Genomic DNA, 22,205 nt, shown 5'->3' with positions numbered 1-22,205 from the left:
GATTATTGTTGAAGTGACATGTTAACATTTTGAATTTAGATTTTGGAAATGCATCATATTGAACACACCAGCAGTTCATTCGTCAGTAGCTTTATTCAATTGAAATATTAACCACACGGAGAACCCGCAGATCACAAAATTACAATATTGCAATTGTTGTTTCACGCCCTGGTTGTTTCAACTAAAATGTTGTTGATTTAACTAACATATCTGTTGATTTTGACATAACCATTCAGGTAACCGAAATTGTTATATTCAAATGCTGTCACTTGGCGGAGAACGAAGACAGCAAAAGGCAGAACAAAAAACCTCTTCATTTCACCAGAAGCGTTTCATATTGAAAATTTCCAATGGTAAATGAACGTCATTTATGTTAGTTACGTAGTGGTCGTTTTATGTAAGTGAAAGTATGCAGAAGAATATAACAGTTAATTGTTGTTTTTTCCATGTGTTAAATAGATATTCCTACAGTATAAATGTTTTAATTTCATCTGAGAGTAATGTATTCTAGGACAGTTCATGTCAATGTTATTAAAACCGCTTAACGCTTAAAAATTTGCCGCTAAAGTGAAGTAGTACTATTTGTATTTTCTTGAAAGTGTATCTGTAGCATTAGGTTTACCAGCGAGCTATTCTGCAAGTGACGGAAAAATTTCCTAATTCCCTGTGACCATTTTTCTGGTGAGTTCCTTTTTGAGAATTGTAATCTTTTGGTTCATTTCTATATCCTTTGTGAGTTTAGTGATAAAGATATAAGCAATTAATTAGGTAAAATTTAAATCGTTGTTCAAGCAGTGAACGATTAGCTGCCTCCGAAGAGGCTAACAGTAAAAAATATTTATTGCAATTGGCGTTTTAAGTTCAAATAACTGAATAGTTGGTTGAAACAACTGAGACATTTTTTTTGCTTTCATGCATACAAGTAACTTTCCTGGGATTGTGTCTTTGCTCAATTGCACGAGTGACATCTCATTGAAACGTTTCATTGTTCGCTCAGGGTGTTTGGCATCGCTCAACAGAAACGTTTCATTACTTGTTGGGTGTCGTTGCTAAGCTGCCAGCACGATAAATAAAAAATGACAGATTAGTTAAAACAATGATCGATTAGTTGTACCAAATTTTAACCAATCAAAATCAGAAAAACAACTAATATTTTAGTTGTTTTGCGATCGCTGGCTTGCATATCAGAAACAACAGGGTGGTTCAAAATAAATTCTAGTAACGATTCATTGCAAGTTTATTTCATGCGTTTGCTCTCTCACATATTTGGACAACTTTGAAAATTATTAAATTTGTTTTCATAGACTTTTCAAAATTGGTTCAGAGTAATCAACAAATCAATCAATCTTGTACTGTAGTCAAGGTTAGCAGAATAGAATTTGTCCTTTGCACTTTGGTCGAAATGAAAACTTTATACAGAAATAATAAAACTAAACCGAGATTATCCACATATCTTCGAAAATTCGTGTAAAAAAATCCAAATCCCCATTATAAATAAATCATGAAAAGTTGCAGAACAAAAAAAAAACGCATAGCTTTAAATTAGCAGTCTGACTTTAAAACTTTTATCAATTAATTCATAATAGGATATACAAAATACAGGTGCACATGTGCATTTAAATTTCATGAAAATTAGATAACTCCCGTTTAATTACAATTTGTTATTTTTTTCCCAAGGTTTTGTACTTGAATCTACACAATTCGAAACATTCTTGTGGTTTTACATCTCAATTTAAGTGCATATTAAATGGAGCGCCGTATTTCACACTAATTTATATTCAAGAAAATGTAAAATTGTGTTATTTTCAAATTACGAGGCTTGAAATCGAACGATATAAAAAACAAAAGATCGATATCAACAGTGCGACTTGAACCGAGAAACATTAGATCATAAAAGAATGTCACTTAATCGTGTGAACCACAGAAACACACATCTGCTTGGCTGGTAAATAGTGTATATAAAATGATTCAGTCGCACTTGGTAGCCGAGTGGAATATTGCGTCGTGGTTCAAATGCCATGTCGTCAAAATTGTGAGGTGTTACGCTGGAGCTCTCCTTACACATTTACCATCCACAAAAAAAAATACATAGATGACTTAATCCCTCATACGATGTAATTCATACAGACCTAATTTGTCAAATCACGGAGAATTTCATTTGTAATGACTCAATGTTAGATTAGTATCAATTTTACTAGTTTCGACTGTAATTACATTCTGCTAGGAGGTGCGACTGTATGAATTTAAATGAACCTTCCACCAAGCAAGCAGATGTGTCCTGCTGTGGCTCAGTCTATTAACAGACGTACATTGTGATCTAAAGTTTCACGGTTCAAGTTCCGGTGGTTTTTTCAATTAATTTCATGTCATGGAATTTTAGACACAATATTAAATGTTCCTTCACGTAAATTTTCGTGGACTGCGACGCTCCTTTATGTGCATCTAATAAGATGTAAATCACATGTTTTTTTCGAAAATTAACATTAACCGATTAACATGTCAAATAAAGTTTTGTGTGTGTTTATTTTACTGTTGAAATTATGTTGAATAAGCTGGAACGTTAATTCACATGATTTTCCATTGTGTGTGGCTGTAAGTTTATCTATTTTATTTTGTTACTGCAAAATCGTCTGACTTGCTGAGGGATATTTATTTGAAGCACCGCCATCAATTTGTGTTGAACATTCGCTCAATATCGTAATGAAAACGTCCTGTTTCAAGTCATCTCTTCGGCAAATAATATTTCATACAGTGACATCCAGTTGAGTTCGCGTCCCCAGATGAGTCATTCAGTTTTATTACAGCATGTCCTTCTGGTCGTTCTGATTTTAAGTTGTTCCAGTTGTTTCCATTTACAAATGTTGGATATATCCTGCGAATCATTTATCACCAACAAGTACCGAGCGGTGTTGAACCGTTTCCAGTCCGATACCACAAAAACTGGAACAAAATAACGAACCACCGACGGAAAGTCTGTATGAAATATATTCTTCGAACATGTTTTCCACGAGCGTGCAAAACAGTGCTTCATGTTCATTACTTCTTCGGTTCCGTTCGGGATAGGGGAAATCCGAACAGAAATTTAAATTACAACCATCACCAGCACTAGAGGAGTTGTTTTTTTTTCGCATTCTGATTACATACCAGGTCCTGATATTTGCAGAGTGTTTTTTTTTCTCTTTCGAAAAACAATTTCGCAGCGCAGCATGCATTTATCGGAAGGGGGTTTGAAAGCGTCAACAAGCATGCAGAATCTACATTTGCATTACAGACTAAGCTAAGCTAAGCTATACAGGCATTAACGAAGGATAGAAGAGCTAAAGCAAGCGCGCTGGATTGGGTTCATTATGGCGAGCAGGGGACCTGGAAAAGCTAGTCGGAGCGGCAGCAACGAACCACGGGACGATCGATGCTGGAAATAATAAAAACGGCTGGGGAAACAATAAACAAAGACCAGGGGATTCACCTTCGATAAACTTATCATCCTCCGTTGATTTGGAGAAAAAATGATCCACCTTCGAGCTGGCTGTAGTGAGTTGGAGAAGAGATACGAGGTGAATGTTTGTGAATGAACCGATTTGAATGCATTACACGGGATTGATTGATTGCGAAGGATTGCACAAAAAAAAATGGGGATCTGTAATTTTTCCCGCTTCTGATTCATGGTGATCAGTAGCACATCGGATAATAGCAATCAATTCCAATGGGGAACCGAGTATCATTTGCGTAATTGAAAACAGACGAATTTGAAAGTTCCGTCTTGCGCAGATCCACGGGTGATGATGCGTCAAACAACCCAAGAAACCCAATCTACTATTTCCCAATCGTCCAAAAATCATAATCGTAATCAACCCTCTGTGGAGTTCTGGATTTTAGAGCCAGTCGTTTCATATCACATTCAAACTAACGAGTCTATTCTAATAAATGAAACCAATTGGATGACATTTACAGAAAAAAAAAACATAATCAAATATTAAAATGAACAGTTATATACTAGAACTTGCTTCTGCTGCTGTCAGTAACTGACGTTACGTGTTCTAAACCAGCTCAGGTCAATAAGTAAGCTCTCTCTCTCTTTTTCTCTATGTATTATTAAAAAGTGCTAGATCGGAACGGTCCAGAAAAAGTTGCGTGTGAAATCCAGATAAACAATAGATAAACAACTATCGGCTGCTGATAGCGACCCCCAAAGTAATTACCGAACTGATTTGGCACAGGTGGCTTGCGGACGACCTCGGGACCTCCGGTGTACTCGTGCCATCGATAGGTGCTTCTGTATTCCGAGTGGAGCTGAAAGAAATGGCGAGAGAGAAAAAGAACAGAAAACATTTATGTAATAACGGGTATCGAAAGTTCACGAAGATGCGGTAAGGAAAAGGGTCATTCCATAGTCAGGAACGAACCGCCTAGTTTTCGTATGGAAATGTGGCTTTCTGCTTTGTCTGGCAGTCCACGTTCAGCCCTATTTCTGGTTTAAGTCCTACAGAGCGCCAAACTTCCTCTGCACGGAACGACCGAAATCAGCATTTTCGCGAAAAATTTAGTTGATTTGCTGATTTTAGTTAGTTATTTTTTGAGACAACTAAAAAATTCTTACTTTTGCTAATTTAGATTTTTTATTCTCATTCCCTTAATAATAATAAAATATTTGTTGAAATGACTATTTTTTTTAGTTGAATTCACAAATTAAACGTGCTGTCATTTCTTAGCTAAGGCACATTTCATTTCCATTCAACTAGTTTTTTAGTTGAATCAAAGAAATAAAATGTTGTTTTCAATCAATATGAATGGTTGAATTGGCTTCTGCAATCTGCAGCTATATGGCGCCCTGTCACCGAAACGGTAACACCGTAATGACTACTAGCCACTAGATGGCACACTACTGCCGAAAAAATTTCAGACGCGGTTGTCTATTCCATATTGGCAGGTATAAATACGATGTTGTATTGGAGAAAAAGACATAAACGAAACATAAACATCTTTTTGATTTTTTTTTCTTTTAAATCACTGTTTTCTTCATTCTCACTGAAAACTTTGAGCACTCGGAAAACAAAAACCTAATACGAATACTTCATCACAATTAGAGTGAAACATTCGAAATTCACTTCACTGTTCCGCGTAAAAATATTATTACGCACAATCGCTTCAAGTGCGCACAAATTCTGAATAAATACGATTTCCACTAACAGTTTACGACATTTTTACATATCGGTTTGGAAATTCAAATAAAGATATATCGAACACATGCGAAAAACATCAAAACAATTTTCAAGCAGTTTCAAAAAAACTGTCCTTTTTAGCTTCTTAATGGATTGTTTTGCTTTGACACTTCTCGTGAGTTTTTGGCTAATAAACTTGTTAATAATACCCATTTCAGTTTTGTTTTCTTTGTGCTGTCCTTCAGTAATTATGGTGATAGATAAATAGAAACAAATTTTCTGATTTTAATAACAAAATTAGTTCTCAATGAGAATTTCGTGTTGGATTGAAATATTGCTGGTTTGTGTCCAGGATATTCACCAACTAAACATATTCTCTAAAAATAAGAGTTTTTTCAGCAAAGTAAATTCTCAATTTTAACTAATTTTATAGTTATTTTGGAAATTTTGTTGTTAAAATCAACTAATTCAAAAACAGTAATACGAATTAGGCGCAGAGCTAATTTCGGTCGTTCCGTGTGGCAAAAGGAAAGTGGAATTGTTTCCTGCGATTTGCGGAAAAAGGATACATTTTAAAACCAGCTGAGAAAGGACAAGATGGGCAAAATATCAAAGTAGTTTACGTTGCTGGAGGAAAAGTTTCGTAACATAGAATCGGTGATTTAAATTTGCTTTATATTCTAATGTACGAAGAAGAACCTGCATTATTTTCCGAACAGATTGAAGGTTCAGTGATGGCATTCCTCCAGCTTATTTATAGGCAATTGAATTTCAGTTCACGGAACGACCGAAATTAGCTCTGCGTCTAATTCGTATTACTGTTTTTGAATTAGTTGATTTTAACAACAAAATTTCCAAAATAACTATAAAATTAGTTAAGATTGAGAATTTACTTTGCTGAAAAAACTCTTAGTTTTAGAGAATGTGTTTAGTTGGTGAATATCCTGGACTCAAACCAGCAATATTTCAATCCAACACGAAATTCTCATTGACAACTAATTTTGTTATTAAAATCAGAAAATTTGTTTCTATTTATTTATCACCATCATTACTGAAGGACAGCACAAAAATACCAAAACTGAAATGGGTATTATTAACAAGTTTATTAGCCAAAAACTCATGAGAAGTGTCAAAGCAAAACAATCCATTAAAAAGCTAAAAAGGACAGTCTTATTGAAACTGCTTGAACATTGTTTTGATGTTTTTCGCATGTGTTCGATATTTCTTTATTTAAATTTCTAAACCGATATGTAAAAATGTCGTAGACTGTTAGTGGAAATCGTATTTATTCAGAATTTGTGCGCACTTGAAGCGAATGTGCGTAATAATGTTTTTACGCGGAACAGTGAAGTGAATTTCGAATGTTTCACTCTAATTGAGATGAAGTTTTTTTGTATCTTCAAACCTTCCGAGCTGCGCCGTCCGGTGTACTATTTGTATTCGGTTTTTGTTTTCCGAGTGCTCAAAGTTTTCAGTGAGAATGAAGAAACAGTGATTTAGAAGAAAAAAAATTCAAAAAGATGTTTACGTTTCGTTTATGTCTTTTTCTCCAACACAACATCGTATTTATACCTGCCAATATAGAAAAGACAACCGCGTCTGAATTTTTTTCGGCAGTAGTGTGCCATCTAGTGGCTAGTAGTCATTAAGGTGTTACCGTTTCGGTGACAGGGCGCCATATAGCTGCAGATTGCAGAAGCCAATTCAACCATTCATATTGGTTGAAAACAACATTATATTTCTTTAATTCAACTAAAAAATTAGTTGACTGGATATGAAGTGTGCCTTAGCTAAGAAATGACAGTACGTTTAATTTGTGAATTCAACTAAAAAAAATAGTCATTTCAACAAATATTTTATTATTATTAAGGGAATGAGAATAAAAAATCTAAATCAGCAAAAGTAAGATTTTTTTAGTTGTCTCAAAAAATAACTAACTAAAATCAGCAAATCAACTAAATTTTTCGCGAAAATGCTGATTTCGGTCGTTCCGTGTTGAAATTGATTTTGGGAACGGAGAAAAGACACTGGAAACGTAATCAACCGACGTCAAGACGTTCCGTGACGATGACGTTATGTGTGAATGTCTCCATTAGAATGCACACGCTTAGAAAAAGTTACTCAAAGTTTGAGTACTAGTTACTCATTTTCAAATGATAAATGGAAACGTCAAAAATTGAGTAGTTATCATCAATGATATTGAGTAACTCCTACTCTAAATTTGAGTTTAACGCAAGAACTCGTTTTTTTGTTACTATTCGCAAGATCAGTCTAAAAGTTGTATTAATTATTTGTAGCAACAGGTTGTATTTTTTGTTAAAGAGATCGCGTTTTTCGAGGGTGAGTCGCTCAACACAAACGGTGTTGTGTCTGCAAAAACCGGAATGATAAACTCCGTGCTGTGCTTTAGACTGGAAACGAATATGCTCAAATGTCATTTATGAGGAATAAGTGTCTGATTGGTGCCTGAGCATAACTAACATGTATGTTAATTTGCGATTGAAACACTACTCGTAGCGACCACCACTTGATATAGTATTGAGTTCAATTACTTAATATTTTAATACAATACACTCAGAAAAGGAGAAATTGTTTTGCAAATTTGGTATATGTGAAATAAAATTTCACTCAAAATTTGAGTGATAGTTACTCTATTTTTTGGCACATGTAATAATAAAGTATTACTCAGTAAATGAGTAGATTTTACCCAAACATCGTTTCCAGTGGAAGAACTCAAATTTGAGTAACTTCGGAGTTACTCTAAATTAGAGTTGTTCCACTTTTTCTGTAGATGAGTGAGATCTTACTCATTTTTGAGTAACTATTTTTAAGCGTGCATGCAACTAATTTTGACGGTTGCAGTGTATACAGGGTCCGGCACTCGAAGTGTAACCAATTAAAAAGGCCATAAATTCAGTTTGGAAAATTACTTTTACTTAATTCAAAGTACAAAATGTGTAAAAATAATACAAAATTCAGAATCAATTCACTTTTGCTCGATATGACCACCTTTTGCCTTGACTTGATGACTTGAGAGAGCGAAGGAGTTGCTTCGTTTGGGCGAAAGCGGTCAATTTCCGAACATTGTATTTTCTGACGAGAAAATTTTTCCAATTGAGCAATTCGTAAACTCTCAAAACGATAGGGTTTACTTGACCGACCGTTCCTACGAGAATTTGAGTCATCGAAAATCTGCAGACGGGATAAAAGTATGATACGCTAAACTGATTTGGCGAGCAAAAAAACGTCCAGCTTTTAATTCATGTCGAAATCTTTGAAAACAGTTCCACCACTGTTGTTCAAATTAATCCATGTTGCGGTGCCAATTCACAAAGTGGTCAGTGATGGCATTTGACTAGAGTGATACACCACACGCTTAAAAATAGTTACTCAAAAACCTGTTTTAATCCACCTAGTGGTGTAATGATGCCTTTCTCATGTACATATAATATTGTGGTCTTGCATTCAAAATTTATCTCTTCCATTTTTGAAACAAACCAAGAGATTGTTTGTGCATTAACTAGTATAACATACAGAATAAAACAATGCTTTGATTGCGTGAGTCATCCACATTTCCACAAACCAAAGAACCGACCACCAACTAACATGACACACAAACTCTACTAGTACGCACTCTAAATTACGATTTAAATGTTTGTTGTATCCGAAAATATTTTAAGTGACGGTGTACAATATTGAACACACTTTACCCTATAATTCCGGAACCGGAAGTCGGATCCGGATAAAATTCAGGAATTCCGTGCGGGACCACGATACCTTTCATTTGAATCTAAGTTTGTGGAAATCGGTCAAACCATCGCTGAGAAAAGTGAGTGAGATCTATTTTGGTATATATAATCACTATTTCCGGTACTTCCGGAACCGGATACCGGGAACCAGGATAGCCGGAATCGGTTTGTTTAGTTGCCTACTGATAATGACTTTCGAGTTGTGTGGTTTTGAGACCATTTTAGAATTTTTTTTACGTTTTTTGTTTCGCCGGTTTAAGTGACGGTGTACACTATTGAACACACTTTACCCTATAATTCCGGAACCGGAAGTCGGATCCGGATGAAATTCAGGAATTCCGTATGGGACCACGAGACCTTTCATTTGAATCTAAGTTTGTGGAAATCGGTCAAACCATCGCTGAGAAAAGTGAGTGAGATCTATTTTGGTATATATGACCACTATTTCCGGTACTTCCGGAACCGGATACCGGGAACCAGGATAGCCGGAATCGGTTTGTTTAGTTGCCTACTGATAATGACTTTCGATTTGTGTGTTTTTGAGACCAGTTTAGAAAATTTTTTACGTGTTTTGTTTCGCCGGTTTAAGTGACGGTGTACAATATTGAACACATTTTACCCTATAACTCCGGAACCGGAAGTCGGATCCGGATGAAATTCAAGAATTCCGTGCGGGACCACGAGACCTTTCATTTGAATCTAAGTTTGTGGAAATCGGTCAAACCATCGCTGAGAAAAGTGAGTGAGATCTATTTTGGTATATATGATCACTATTTTCGGTACTTCCGGAACCGGATACCGGGAACCAGGATAGCCGGAATCGGTTTGTTTAGTTGCCTACTGATAATGACTTTCGATTTGTGTAGTTTTGAGACCATTTTAGAAATTTTTTCACGTTTTTTGTTTCGCCGGTTTAAGTGACGGTGTACAATATTGAACACACTTTACCCTATAATTCCGGAACCGGAAGTCGGATCCGGATGAAATTCAGGAATTCCGTATGGGATCACGAGACCTTTCATTTGAATCTAAGTTTGTGGAAATCGGTCAAACCATCGCTGAGAAAAGTGAGTGAGATCTATTTTGGTATATATGACCACTATTTCCGGTACTTCCGGAACCGGATACCGGGAACGAGGATAGCCGGAATCGGTTTGTTTAGTTGCCTACTGATAATGACTTTCGATTTGTGTGTTTTTGAGACCAGTTTAGAAAATTTTTTACGTGTTTTGTTCCGCCAGTTTAAGTGACGGTGTACAATATTGAACACGCTTTACCCTATAACTTCGGAACCGGAAGTCGGATCCGGATAAAATTCAGGAATTCCGTGCGGGATCACGAGAACTTTCATTTGAATTTAAGTTTGAGGAAATCGGTCAAACCATCGCTGAGAAAAGTGAGTGAGATCTATTTTGGTATATATGATCACTATTTCCGGTACTTCCGGAACCGGATACCGGGAACCAGGATAGCCGGAATCGGTTTGTTTAGTTGCCTACTGATAATGACTTTCGATTTGTGTGTTTTTGAGACCAGTTTAGAAAATTTTTTACGTGTTTTGTTTCGCCGGTTTAAGTGACGGTGTACAATATTGAACACATTTTACCCTATAACTCCGGAACCGGAAGTCGGATCCGGATAAAATTCAGGAATTCCGTGCGGGACCACGAGAACTTTCATTTGAATTTAAGTTTGTGGAAATCGGTCAAACCATCGCTGAGAAAAGTGAGTGAGATCTATTTTGGTATATATGATCACTATTTCCGGTACTTCCGGAACCGGATACCGGGAACGAGGATAGCCGGAATCGGTTTGTTTAGTTGCCTACTGATAATGACTTTCGATTTGTGTGGTTTTGAGACCAGTTTAGAAATTTTTTTACGTGTTTTGTTTCGCCGGTTTAAGTGACGGTGTACAATATTGAACACACTTTACCCTATAATTCCGGAACCGGAAGTCGGATCCGAATGAAATTCAGGAATTCCGTTTGGGACCACGAGACCTTTCATCGGTTCAGCCATCTCCGAGAAAACCTAGTGAGATTATTTGACACATACACACACACATACATACACACACACACACAGACATTGCTCAGCTCGACGAACTGAATCGAATGGTATATGCAACTTGGCCCTCCGGGCCAATTTTCACTAGTCGGTTTTTCAAGTGATTGCATAACCTTTCTATATGAGAAAGGCAAAATGAGTAAGATCTCACTCATCTACAGAAAAAGTGGAACAACTCTAATTTAGAGTAACTCCGAAGTTACTCAAATTTGAGTTCTTCCACTGGAAACGATATTTGGGTAAAATCTACTCATTTACTGAGTAATACTTTATTTGTACATGTACCAAAAATAGAGTAACTATCACTCAAATTTTGAGTGAAATTTTATTTCACATATACCAAATTTGCAAAACAATTTCTCCTTTTCTGAGTGTATTGTATTAAAATATTAAGTAATTGAACTCAATACTATATCAAGTGGTGGTTGCTTGGAGTAGTGTGTTAATCGCAAATTAACATACATGTCAGTTATGCTCAGGCACCAATCATACACTTATTCCTCATAAATGACAGTTGAGCATATTCGGTTTCATTCTAAAGCACAACACGGAGTTTATCATTCCGGTTTTTGCAGACACAACACCGTTTGTGTTGAGCGACTCACCCTCGAAATACGCGATCTCACTAACAAAATATACAACCTGTTGCTACAAATGGTTATTACAACCTTTAGACTGATCTTGCGAATAGTAACAAAAAAACGAGCTATTGCGTTAAACTCAAATTTAGAGTAGGAGTTACTCAATATCATTGATGATAACTACTCAATTTTTGACGTTTCCATGTATCATTTGAAAATGAGTAACTAGTACTCAAACTTTGAGTAACTTTTTCTAAGCGTGCATTGTGTAAGTGTCATTCCTACACACTAAGATTTAATTCCTTTGTTCGGTAATATTTTTGACGAGAAATTTCGGTAATCTATAGAAATGACCGATATTTCGGTACATGAGTTTTATTGTACAATAATTATGCAAATTTTTATCGGACGATCTGTTTTACGTAAATTTTCATTAAAAACCTGTTTTAATCCACCTAGTGGTGTAATGATGCCTTTCTCATGTATATATTATTGTGGTATTCTATTCAAAATTTTTCTCTTCGATTTTTGAAAGAAACAATCTCTTGGTTTGTGAATGACATACAGAATAAAACAGTGTTTTGATTGCGTAGGTCATCCTTAAGGAAACGAAGTGGGTTCACTATTATATGCATTTTCGGCACCGGAACCCAAGAACCGGTATAATCAAAGTCGGTTCGTACGGCCACCAACTAACATGACATACAAACTCTACTAGTACGCACTCTAAATTACGATTTAAATGTTTGTTGCATCCGAAAATATGCAGTAATTTTTGGTAGGACCATAAGACCTTTCAATTGACCCTAAGAGTGGGAATCAGTCTAAAGGTTGTATGGCACCACGAGACCTTTCATTTGAATCTAAGTTTGTGGAAATCGGTTAAACCATCGCTGAGAAAAGTGAGTGAGATCCATTTTGGTATATGTGACCACTATTTCCGGTACTTTCGGAACCGGATACCGGGAACCAGGATAGCCGGAATCGGTTTGTTTAGTTGCCTACTGATAATGGCTATCGATTTGTGTAGTTTTGAGACCAGTTTAGAAATTCTTTTAGGTTTTTTGTTTCGCCGGTTTAAGTCACGGTGTACAATATTGAACACACTTTAAGGACTGTTCACACTTTTCAGTTCCGTGACGGTTCAGTGAAAGTGCCTTCAGTTCGCCGTCAGTGTTCTTTTTTTATCCGAACCCTTCTGTTCCGTTTCCGTACTGTTTCCGTTCCGGCACAGCCAATGCAATAACATACCGACTTCAGTGAAAATAAAAAATATCGGTGACGACGAATTTGAGTTTGCCGGACGGACGCTACACTGACGGCGAGCTGCACTGAAACGGCACGGTGCCGGATAGGTGTAAATGCGTGCATAAAAAACGAATGAAATAATATCAGTATCCGTGCACGGTGTCGTGCCGGCACTGAACCGGACCGGATATGTGTGAATAGTCCTTTACCCTATAACTGCGGAACCGGAAGTCGGATCCGGATGAAATTCAGGAATTCCGTACGGGACCGGAAGACCTTTCATTTGAATCTAAGTTTGTGGAAATCGGTTAAACCATCGCTGAGAAAAGTGAGTGAGATCCATTTTGGTATATGACCACTATTTCCGGTACTTCCGGAACCAGATACCGGGAACCAGGATAACCGGAATCGGTTTGTTTAGTTGCCTACTGATAATGGCTATCGATTTGTGTAGTTTTGAGACCAGTTTAGACATTTTTTACGCTTTTCGTTTCGCCGGTTTAAGTGACGGTGTACAATATTGAACACACTTTACCCTATAACTCCGGAACCGGAAGTCGGATCCGGATGAAATTTAGGAATTCCGTATGGGACCGGAAGACCTTTCATTTGAATCTAAGTTTGTCAAAACCGGTCTAGCCATCTCCGAGAAAACCTAGTGAGATTATTTGACACATACACACACATATATACATACATACATACACACACACATACACACACACAAACATTGCTCAGCTCGATGAACTGAGTCGAATGGTATATGACACTTGGCCCTCCGGGTCAATTTTCACTAGTCGGTTTTTCAAGTGATTGCATAACCTTTCTATATGAGAAAGGCATAAACGTTTCGTCTTAGACTCGTCAGTGCAGAGCAGTTCAAATTGAACTGCTTAGTGCAAACTTAAACAGTTCAATTTGAACCGCTAAGCAGACTATTTGCAAAACATTTTTTCAATTGGCACCGAAATGTCATGTCTTTTCTGACACAAGTGTCATGTCTTTTCCAAACAAAAACGTCGTTTTCAGCTATTACTGGCCGTAGCCGGCTGGTTGTCGAAGGTAACTAACGAATTACATGGGATTCTTCGGTCCTCTCCGATAGTCACATAATCAGGTATAAACTAAGTTCACGTTAGAAGGTCCAAGAAAACCGAGAAAAAAGATATAATTCAAAGACAGAACGTACGAGAAACCGATTCGGGTCGGTTCGGATTCCGACCTTTTGAAAGTGAAGTATTATTTGATTGGGCAATAAGATTCGTTCCCAGATGTCTTCTGTGGTCTTTCGTGGGATTACTGAACTACTTGTTACAATAGAACTAAAGTGTTCAGCACTCGTATTGCACACCAACTACAATTTTTCTGCACTGTCTGGTTTCAGTTTCTGTACATTTCCATAAATACGAAATTTTTAAATAATTACAGGGTGTTCACCCTCACGATTTAAATAATGGGAAACCATGCTTTGTATGTATTTCCAGCTAAGAGTTGACTAAGATAGATTATTTTACTCCGCACAATTTGTAGATTTAAACATTTTGTTTTATTTCAAAAGAGTCCTGAGTAGCGAAACAATGCTTTCATTGCCATTTTAGAACACATTACAATACCAAGATTTTGAGTGAAGAAACAATCAGTTTCCCCTGACCTGACCAGGTAATTATCGCGTGCCGTGAGCCAAGGAAAATAAGTGCAATAATTAAGCGTGCAAAATATCCACCGTTCTTGGCTCCGTTGTATATCGGGAAGGCCAGTATACTGTTGTTCTCAAGAAATTCCTCCGATCGCACCACACCCCACACAGAAAAAGGAAGTCAATCAATCAGTGTCCGGTCGGGTCCTAGTTTGCTCGTTACATAATTACCGCACAGAGTAAATAAATCTAAAAAGTTCACCGAGGTTCAACTGTCATGCCAATGTCTGTTTGGCTAATGTGTGTTGCCATCGGTGTCGTGCCTAGCAAACTTTTCCACCGGTAGCGATAAGTTTTTGCCAATTGCTGCTGAACCAGCATTTACAACAACAACAACAATCCGACTCGAAAAGAGGTTAAACCGATAACAATACTTCCCAGATAGTTTCCACTGAGAGAAGAGGTTTTGCGAATGCGATTACAAGGACATCCAACTGCCTGACCAGCAAACGAGTAAATATTAGTCGTTTCTTTTTTTTGCTGGATGCGGGTTGGGCGTTGTTTGTTTCTTTGAACACGTGAATAACAAAAAAAAAAAAGCATCCCAAAATAAGATTTATAGTTAATTCAATTCCCCATTGTTTAGATTTTTGTCCGGACAACTGTCACAAACACTTTATTCGAGTAGCTCAACAAATGACTTGATAGACGATTGCTCCCGTAAGAAGGATTCGAATAAATGAAAATTCGGGTCTTCAGGGGATCTGCCGAGTGCTGTAGGTACATATCGAATTTCCAGAATACAAACATGCCGTCATAATCACACTATAACTTGTTCAGACCGGCAGGAGCCGAACGAAATGACGCAATCCGTGAAATATTAGACAGCCCACCACGACTACAATATGTTTGTCCACATGACCGAAGGGCAGCGAAGTCATTCCGGCAGTTGTCACACGTGGCCCCGGCGGAACTTCTGCCACCACCCGGGCCATTGACACGCACGCACGGTGGAATGGCGTCGTGATGCATGCAGGTACAGAATTATACACGCGAAACATACATACCAACAACAACAAAGAGCGGTGGAAAAGTAACAAAAAATGAGTCCGAAAAATAGCTCGAACAAAAATTGAAGAATTTTTTGATTGGACTTTCGTGCATCAAGGCGCAAAAGGCCGGAAAGTTTAATGGACGGAAAATGAATTTGTTTTGAAAGTGACATAATTTTGAGTCGGGTATCGATTTTTTCGTAATTAAAAAAATTCCGATTGAGCATTTTCATGCCTCGTTTTATCAGCACCAATAGGGTCGATTGGTTATGGTTCTGTAACTAAAAAAAATATGATGAACGTTGTATAATTTTCCTACTGTGTTTTGAAAGTTTTATTTTTTGTTTTCCATGACGCAAATCGACATATGATGTAATTCTTCAAAACGCTGTTTCATATATAAAAATGAATTTCTCTAAGAATGAATCCTATACACTTTGAAGCCATTCTTACTTCACCCTCGATAGTACAAATTGATCATCCTACATACTATAAATTCAGCCTTTTCAGGTATGACCTTCTACGCATCACACACGAAATGTAATCACTTTTGAAATTCAATTACCTAAACGGAACCATTAGGTTTTATATTGGCAGCAGTATTCAATTCGTTTCACCATACTAACCGGCCATCTGACACCGGTATGTGAGCACCAGCCATTTGAAAGTATATTGATTACGTTGAGCCCCTCGCGTTTCGAGCCCCAAACACTGCGATGTTTTGATACTCATCGCGACTCTCAAATTGTGAAAATTATCTCCACTTAATGTCCCACAACACTGTCTGCTGTATTTTAGGTAAACCGACAAGTTATTATGAGAGAGTCGACACAAAATTCACTAATTTTCGTACACTAAACAAGGTAAACGCGTTAAACAAATGCATTACTGTTTGTTTGTTTACGTTGCAATCAGCTGATTTTGAAGTTCCGATTTTTATCTCATAAAGATGGCGTCGTGACAGGGGGCCGATACTAACCGAACGCAATTGATGCATTTAGGGTGAACACTGAGAAAAAACGTGATTAATCCACCTAGCAGTGAGATGATACCTTTTTTTATCAATCCGCATGTGTTTTTGCCTGGATATTCTTAGGTGTTTTAGTTGTCATGACATTATTTTAATTATCGTCGTTGTAAACGGCAAATTGAGATTTTAATCACTCATTACCCTGTAATGTCGAAACTGCAAATCGTATCGAATTTCAATCTTAACGTGTGACAATCGATTGAACATTCCATGGGATGTCGAAGTAAGTTCCACTTTAGAGTTTTTCGTCATTATTTATGGTACTTCCAGAGCCGGTATTCAGGAACTAGCATAGCCCAAAATGATTCGAATGGCCATAAATTATTACGCCAAACAATTTATATCTTCTATATCGGTATGAATTCTAAAAACTCATCATCTGTTATTCAAGAATCAGATAAAATTCACCAATTTTGTATGGAACCTTAAGTCCTGAAATTTTTGTTTTTGAAGTTCAATTTGAGCTTTTTTGAGAAAATGATTGAGCTTTGAGAAACGATTCGATACTGGAACCGGAATTCTAAAATCGACGTAGCCGAAATCAGTTAAATTCACCTGAGGAGTGTGTAGACATCTTTGAGAGATTCTAGTGCGAATTAAAATTTGAGGGTACATTCCGAATCCAAAAACGAATACCGCTCAAACTGAAATAAATTTATTTGGTAATCGACTATCCAAATCTGCAAACCCGATAAACCTGATTAATTTATGTGAAATGGACATTTTTATACTAATCACCCTGTATCTCCCAAACCAGAAATCGGATCTGACTAAAAAGTAAGATGTTTTATAGGGTTTTAAGACCTCTCATTTGAATCATAGATGATTCTTAAATTTCATTTGAATCTTAGATCAGTTCTACGAGAAAAATGAGTTGCATTATTTTAATTTCGTTTCACATATCATCCTGTAATTCCGTAATCAGAAGTCGGATCAAAACGTAATTCAGGAACTTTATTTGGGAGTATATTACTTTTCATATGAATCTGAGTTTGTAGGAAACGGTTTAGCCATTTCCGAGAAAATTTGGTGAAATTATTTGTCACACATGCATTTACTGATCTCGACGAACTGAGTCGAATGGTATATGGGAGTTATGTTGTTCCAAAACTAATTACTGTAAGTAGTTTAAATCAATATAATTATGGAATTACTTTCAACTCGAAAATGCTGATATCATTTATCATTTACATATGCCGTATTCCAAAGATTATGTTGCCAAAAACGAACCGTGCTAAATTGGTCCGAGGCAAATTGTCATGAAAAAGGATGCTGTACACAGTCTTTTTGGTATTTAGAAACAATTGTATATAACAGTATAAAAAATAGTGTTTTACGTTGCTCCCAAGCATTGCTTTGTCATACAGCGCTCAAAACTCCTACTGCTGGAATAAGGGAAAAAGTCGTTTACACAAAAATTTCGATATCTCCGTTAAAAATGGACGGATTTTAACAATCTATGGCTTGTTGGATAGGTATTATCGTGTGGAATCTAAGTATAAAAACATATTCTGTTTTATTGTCAAAAAACTGAAAATTTTGAAATAAAATTTCGTATAACTGAAAAAGTAAACATCCGATCTCAAAACCATTGAATAGCGTTCTGGGTGACGGGGAGACCTTTCATTTGCGACTAGTTTGATCAAAATCGGTCCAGCCATCTCTGAGATCTCGACCTCTTAGTTGACAACACACATACACACACACACACACACACACACACACACACACACACACACACACACACACACACACACACACACACACACACACACACACACACACACACAGACATTTGCTCAGTTCGTCGAGCTGAATCGATTGGTATATGACATTCGGCCCTCCGGGCCTCGGAAAATTTTTCGAAAGTTTGAGCGAATTCTATACCTATTTTTTATATAAATAAAAAAAGGTAAAAGAAACGGTCACAATACATACACACATAGTGACCATAAAATCATTCTCCAGCGTTGCCGTTTTCGAGCCAACGACAAAAAAGTGACCAACAAACTTGGAAAACAACTGAAATAAATGATCTTAAGTTTTAAGGATTGGAACATAAATCAAATAAATATAGATTTCTCACAGTACGGTGACACTAACAACACCTCTAGTGACAAACGGGTGTACTTTTTCCATTAGCTACTGTGGTTGTGTTAAATGCGCAGGCAACTTTTTGCATGCATTTTAGGAGCATTTACGCACCCATTCTCCACCAGACAGTGCTTTTGGTGTCACGGGTTGCTCAACTACATTACTATTACACTGGGAAATCTATGTTTATTTGATTTATGATTGGAATAAATATCAAATATGTTTGAGCAGCGATTTAAAAGTCAGCACATACTGACAAAAGGCTCGTTGTCACCGTAATTGGTTCTAGCGGAAGGAAGACAGAGAAAAGTACGAGGTCTAAGAACACGAAGGCGAATATTGAAGTCTAGTGAGCGTAAGAGTTCAGAAAAATCGATTCGAGAGTGGATCTGCGACGAGAGACATGTCTTAAACACGTATCTATGAACTGACAGCAGAGCGAGTTCTATGAGCTTGCAACGATCTGGGTAAGTCGGGAAATTTGGAGGATCTCTCCATAGAAATTTGTGTAGCGTAAATTAATGTTGAATGGCTTCTATACGCTGTATAACATTTTGATAAAAATGCGTCTAAACAACAACTGCATATTCGAGTGTAGAACGAACCAGAGCACAATATAGCGCTTTTATGCACGGAGAACCCTTCGATCATAAAATTGCGATATCGCAGTTTCTGATTTTTGCGATAGTTGATTTAACTAATTTCTTTTTGATACAACCAATATGGTTTTTGATTTGCATATATTCAAGCAGTCGAAAAATATGTTGTTTTGAATGCTGTCAAATGCCGGAGACAGTTGAAAGCAAAACAATAATCGCAATGCAAAATCAACAACTTTTTTAGTTGAAATCTGTTCGCGTCGCTTCAAAATGTCAATGAAAACAACATCGATGGTTAAAGCGTTTGGTGAAATTGTGTGCATTCGATTTGAGAAATTTATGATAACAAGCGTTTATCTAACAGCGGTGTTGTGATAAAGTTAACCTTGTTTAAGATGAAAAAGATTTGGTGACAAATTATAAAATGTTTACTGATTTGGTGTTACAAGAATCAAACAATTCACACACATTTGTACTTCTGAGGGATATTGAAATTATAAAGATTGCTAATAACCAAATATCATCAATCAAATGTATATGCGTTCGTCTATACCTAATCATTTCCGTTAAATCCATGTTAATGAATGATCATCTCGTAATCATTCAGGTATGCGCAAAAATTGTATGCTTCAAATTCGAACATTGAAACGCTTTTTGACATGAATTTAATTTATAAAAGTAACAGGAGCGAAGGGTTTCAAACACACAGAACGCGCTGCGATTGAATGGCGCGTTTGAAATGCCGTCGCAAAATTCCAATTCCCAGCGGTTGATGCACCCAAGCTCATATAAATTCACTAAAATTATCAGTGCATAACTTTAGTTCAACCGTTCGAAGGCATCATCTTTAAATACTCAGTTTAGGTAAATTTCATAATTTCGCTAATTTACTCGCCCCTCCGGGCACTTTTGCTGATTAAAAATGTTTTTCTACATCAATCATTTCCGATCGAATCAGAAGTTTTTTTTTTTAATTTAGATCTTTACTGATCTCGACTTGACATGATCATGATCATATAAAAATCAAAATCACTTAGAGATCAGATCAGTTCTGATTTCGTAATGATAATTTATTCCTTGGTTAAGATCACTTGAAATCAGCAGTGATCGGTGGTTTTCCCAGCCCTAATGATATTACATGTCAATATAAAATACTGTTTTCTATTTTAACAACGATATTTATTTCATGAATCTCAACATACCGAGCTTATTTCAAATAGATCATGACGTGTATCAGTAAGTATATTTTGATTCTTTTCGCAAATCAATAACATTGTTCGAGTTGATTCAACTATTTGCAATGTCTAAAACAAATAAAACCGATTTATTTTTCAACTAACAGAATTTTGTTTCAATAACAACACCAGTTATTTCAACTAAAATATTTGTTGAAATTGAAAGGTATGTGTCCTCACTAATTGACAGCATTTTTTCAAACAGTTAAATTAGTTGTTTCAACCATCGATTCTGCTAATCGAAAAACAAAAATGACAGTTTAGTTAAAACAACAATCGATTAGTTGTACCAAATTGTAACCAATCGAATTCAGAAAATCAACCAATATTCTGGTTGAAATGGGATCGCGGGTGGTTCCGTGTGTGTAATGTATGTATATTGTTGAAACAGAGGCTCTATAGATAGTGTAATCCATGTTTTGCTTCAAGCTCATTTTCGAATCCAAGACAACTACTAAGCAGCGATGCCAACCCTACGGATTTATCCGAAGATCTATGAATCTCTGTATTTTCTACGGACGAACCACATGAAATCTACGAATTCAGTATTATTTTCACAGAAATCTCCAGATTCTGCATTATTTTTATATATATCAACGGAAAATAATTAAATATTGTTACATCATTTTCGTAAACTTTTAAAAATGTGCATGTTAGAAAAATAATCATTCATCTATTCATCGCCGATCACTCATTTTTGGAAGCCTGGAGTTATGGATTAGAGCTCCAAGCTGTTAATTTTATGTAAATGAAATAGTATAAGCAAATAAATTATATATCAATATTGATCACTACAGGGAATCCCATACAAATCGAAAAAAGCACACAGTTACGTTAAGTTTAAGTTTAGCTTGCACCAACATCCACGCTTGAAATAGTTACTCAAAAATGAGTAAGATCTCACTCATCTACAGAAAAAGTGGAACAACTCTAATTTAGAGTAACTCCGAAGTTACTCACATTTGAGTTCTTCCACTGGAAACGATATTTGGGTAGAATCTACTCATTTACTGAGTAATACTTTATTTGTACATGTACCAAAATAGAGTAACTGTCAGTCAAATTTTGAATGAAATTTTATTTCACATATACCAAATTTGCAAATAAATGCTCCTTTTCTGAGTGTATTGTATTAAAATATTAAGTAATTGAACTCAATACTATATCAAGTGGTGGTCGCTTGGAGTAGTGTGCCAATCGCAAATTAACATACATGTCAGTTATGTTCAGGCACCAATCATACAATTATTCCTCATAAATGATATTTGAGCATATTCGTTTCCATTTTAAAGCACAACACGGAGTTTATCATTCCGGTTTTTGCAGACACAACACCGTTTGTGTTGAACGACTCACCCTCGAAATACGCGATCTCACTAACAAAAAATACAACATGTTGCTACAAATGGTTATTACAACTTTTAGACTGATTTTGCGAAAAGTAACAAAAAAACGAGTTCTTGCGTTAAACTCAAATTTAGAGTAGGAGTTACTCAATATCATTGATGATAACTACTCAATTTTTGACGTTTCCATGTATCATTTGAAAATGAGTAACTAGTACTCAAATTCTGAGTAACTTTTTCTAAGCGTGTCTGTAATCTCGGTTGATTTTTCAGAAGGCCGTAAGAGTAAGTGACAGTTTCTCTTTGTTTACTTTCTCTTTCGATTATTGTGATGTGATTGTGAAGATTTTCTTATGTTTCACCCTTCTGTTTGAAAGTCGAAAGTTTCGGGTATCATTTTATGCAAA

General features: G+C 36.4%; 1 protein-coding gene across 11 annotated transcripts in view; it reads right to left on the bottom strand.

Moving 5' to 3' along the window:
- LOC131439702 (uncharacterized) overlaps positions 1-22,205 on the bottom strand; it is a 107,975-nt gene that overhangs the window by 73,377 nt on the left and 12,393 nt on the right. For 10 of the 11 annotated variants that reach the window (XM_058610995.1, XM_058611000.1, XM_058610999.1 and 7 more), the window contains exons 3-4: positions 4,200-4,290; positions 3,467-3,526 (exon numbers count right to left, since the gene is read on the bottom strand). In XM_058610995.1, the coding sequence (XP_058466978.1) occupies positions 3,467-3,526; positions 4,200-4,290 (151 nt within the window). The remainder of the gene's footprint in view (positions 1-3,466; positions 3,527-4,199; positions 4,291-22,205) is intronic. The other variant, XM_058611003.1, reaches the window with a different exon arrangement.

Source organism: Malaya genurostris, chromosome 1 (assembly GCF_030247185.1).
Source record: "Malaya genurostris strain Urasoe2022 chromosome 1, Malgen_1.1, whole genome shotgun sequence".
Classification (NCBI taxonomy): Eukaryota; Metazoa; Arthropoda; class Insecta; order Diptera; family Culicidae; genus Malaya; species Malaya genurostris.
Note: the sequence above shows the minus strand (reverse complement) of the source record. Positions and strands in the feature narration are given on the sequence as shown.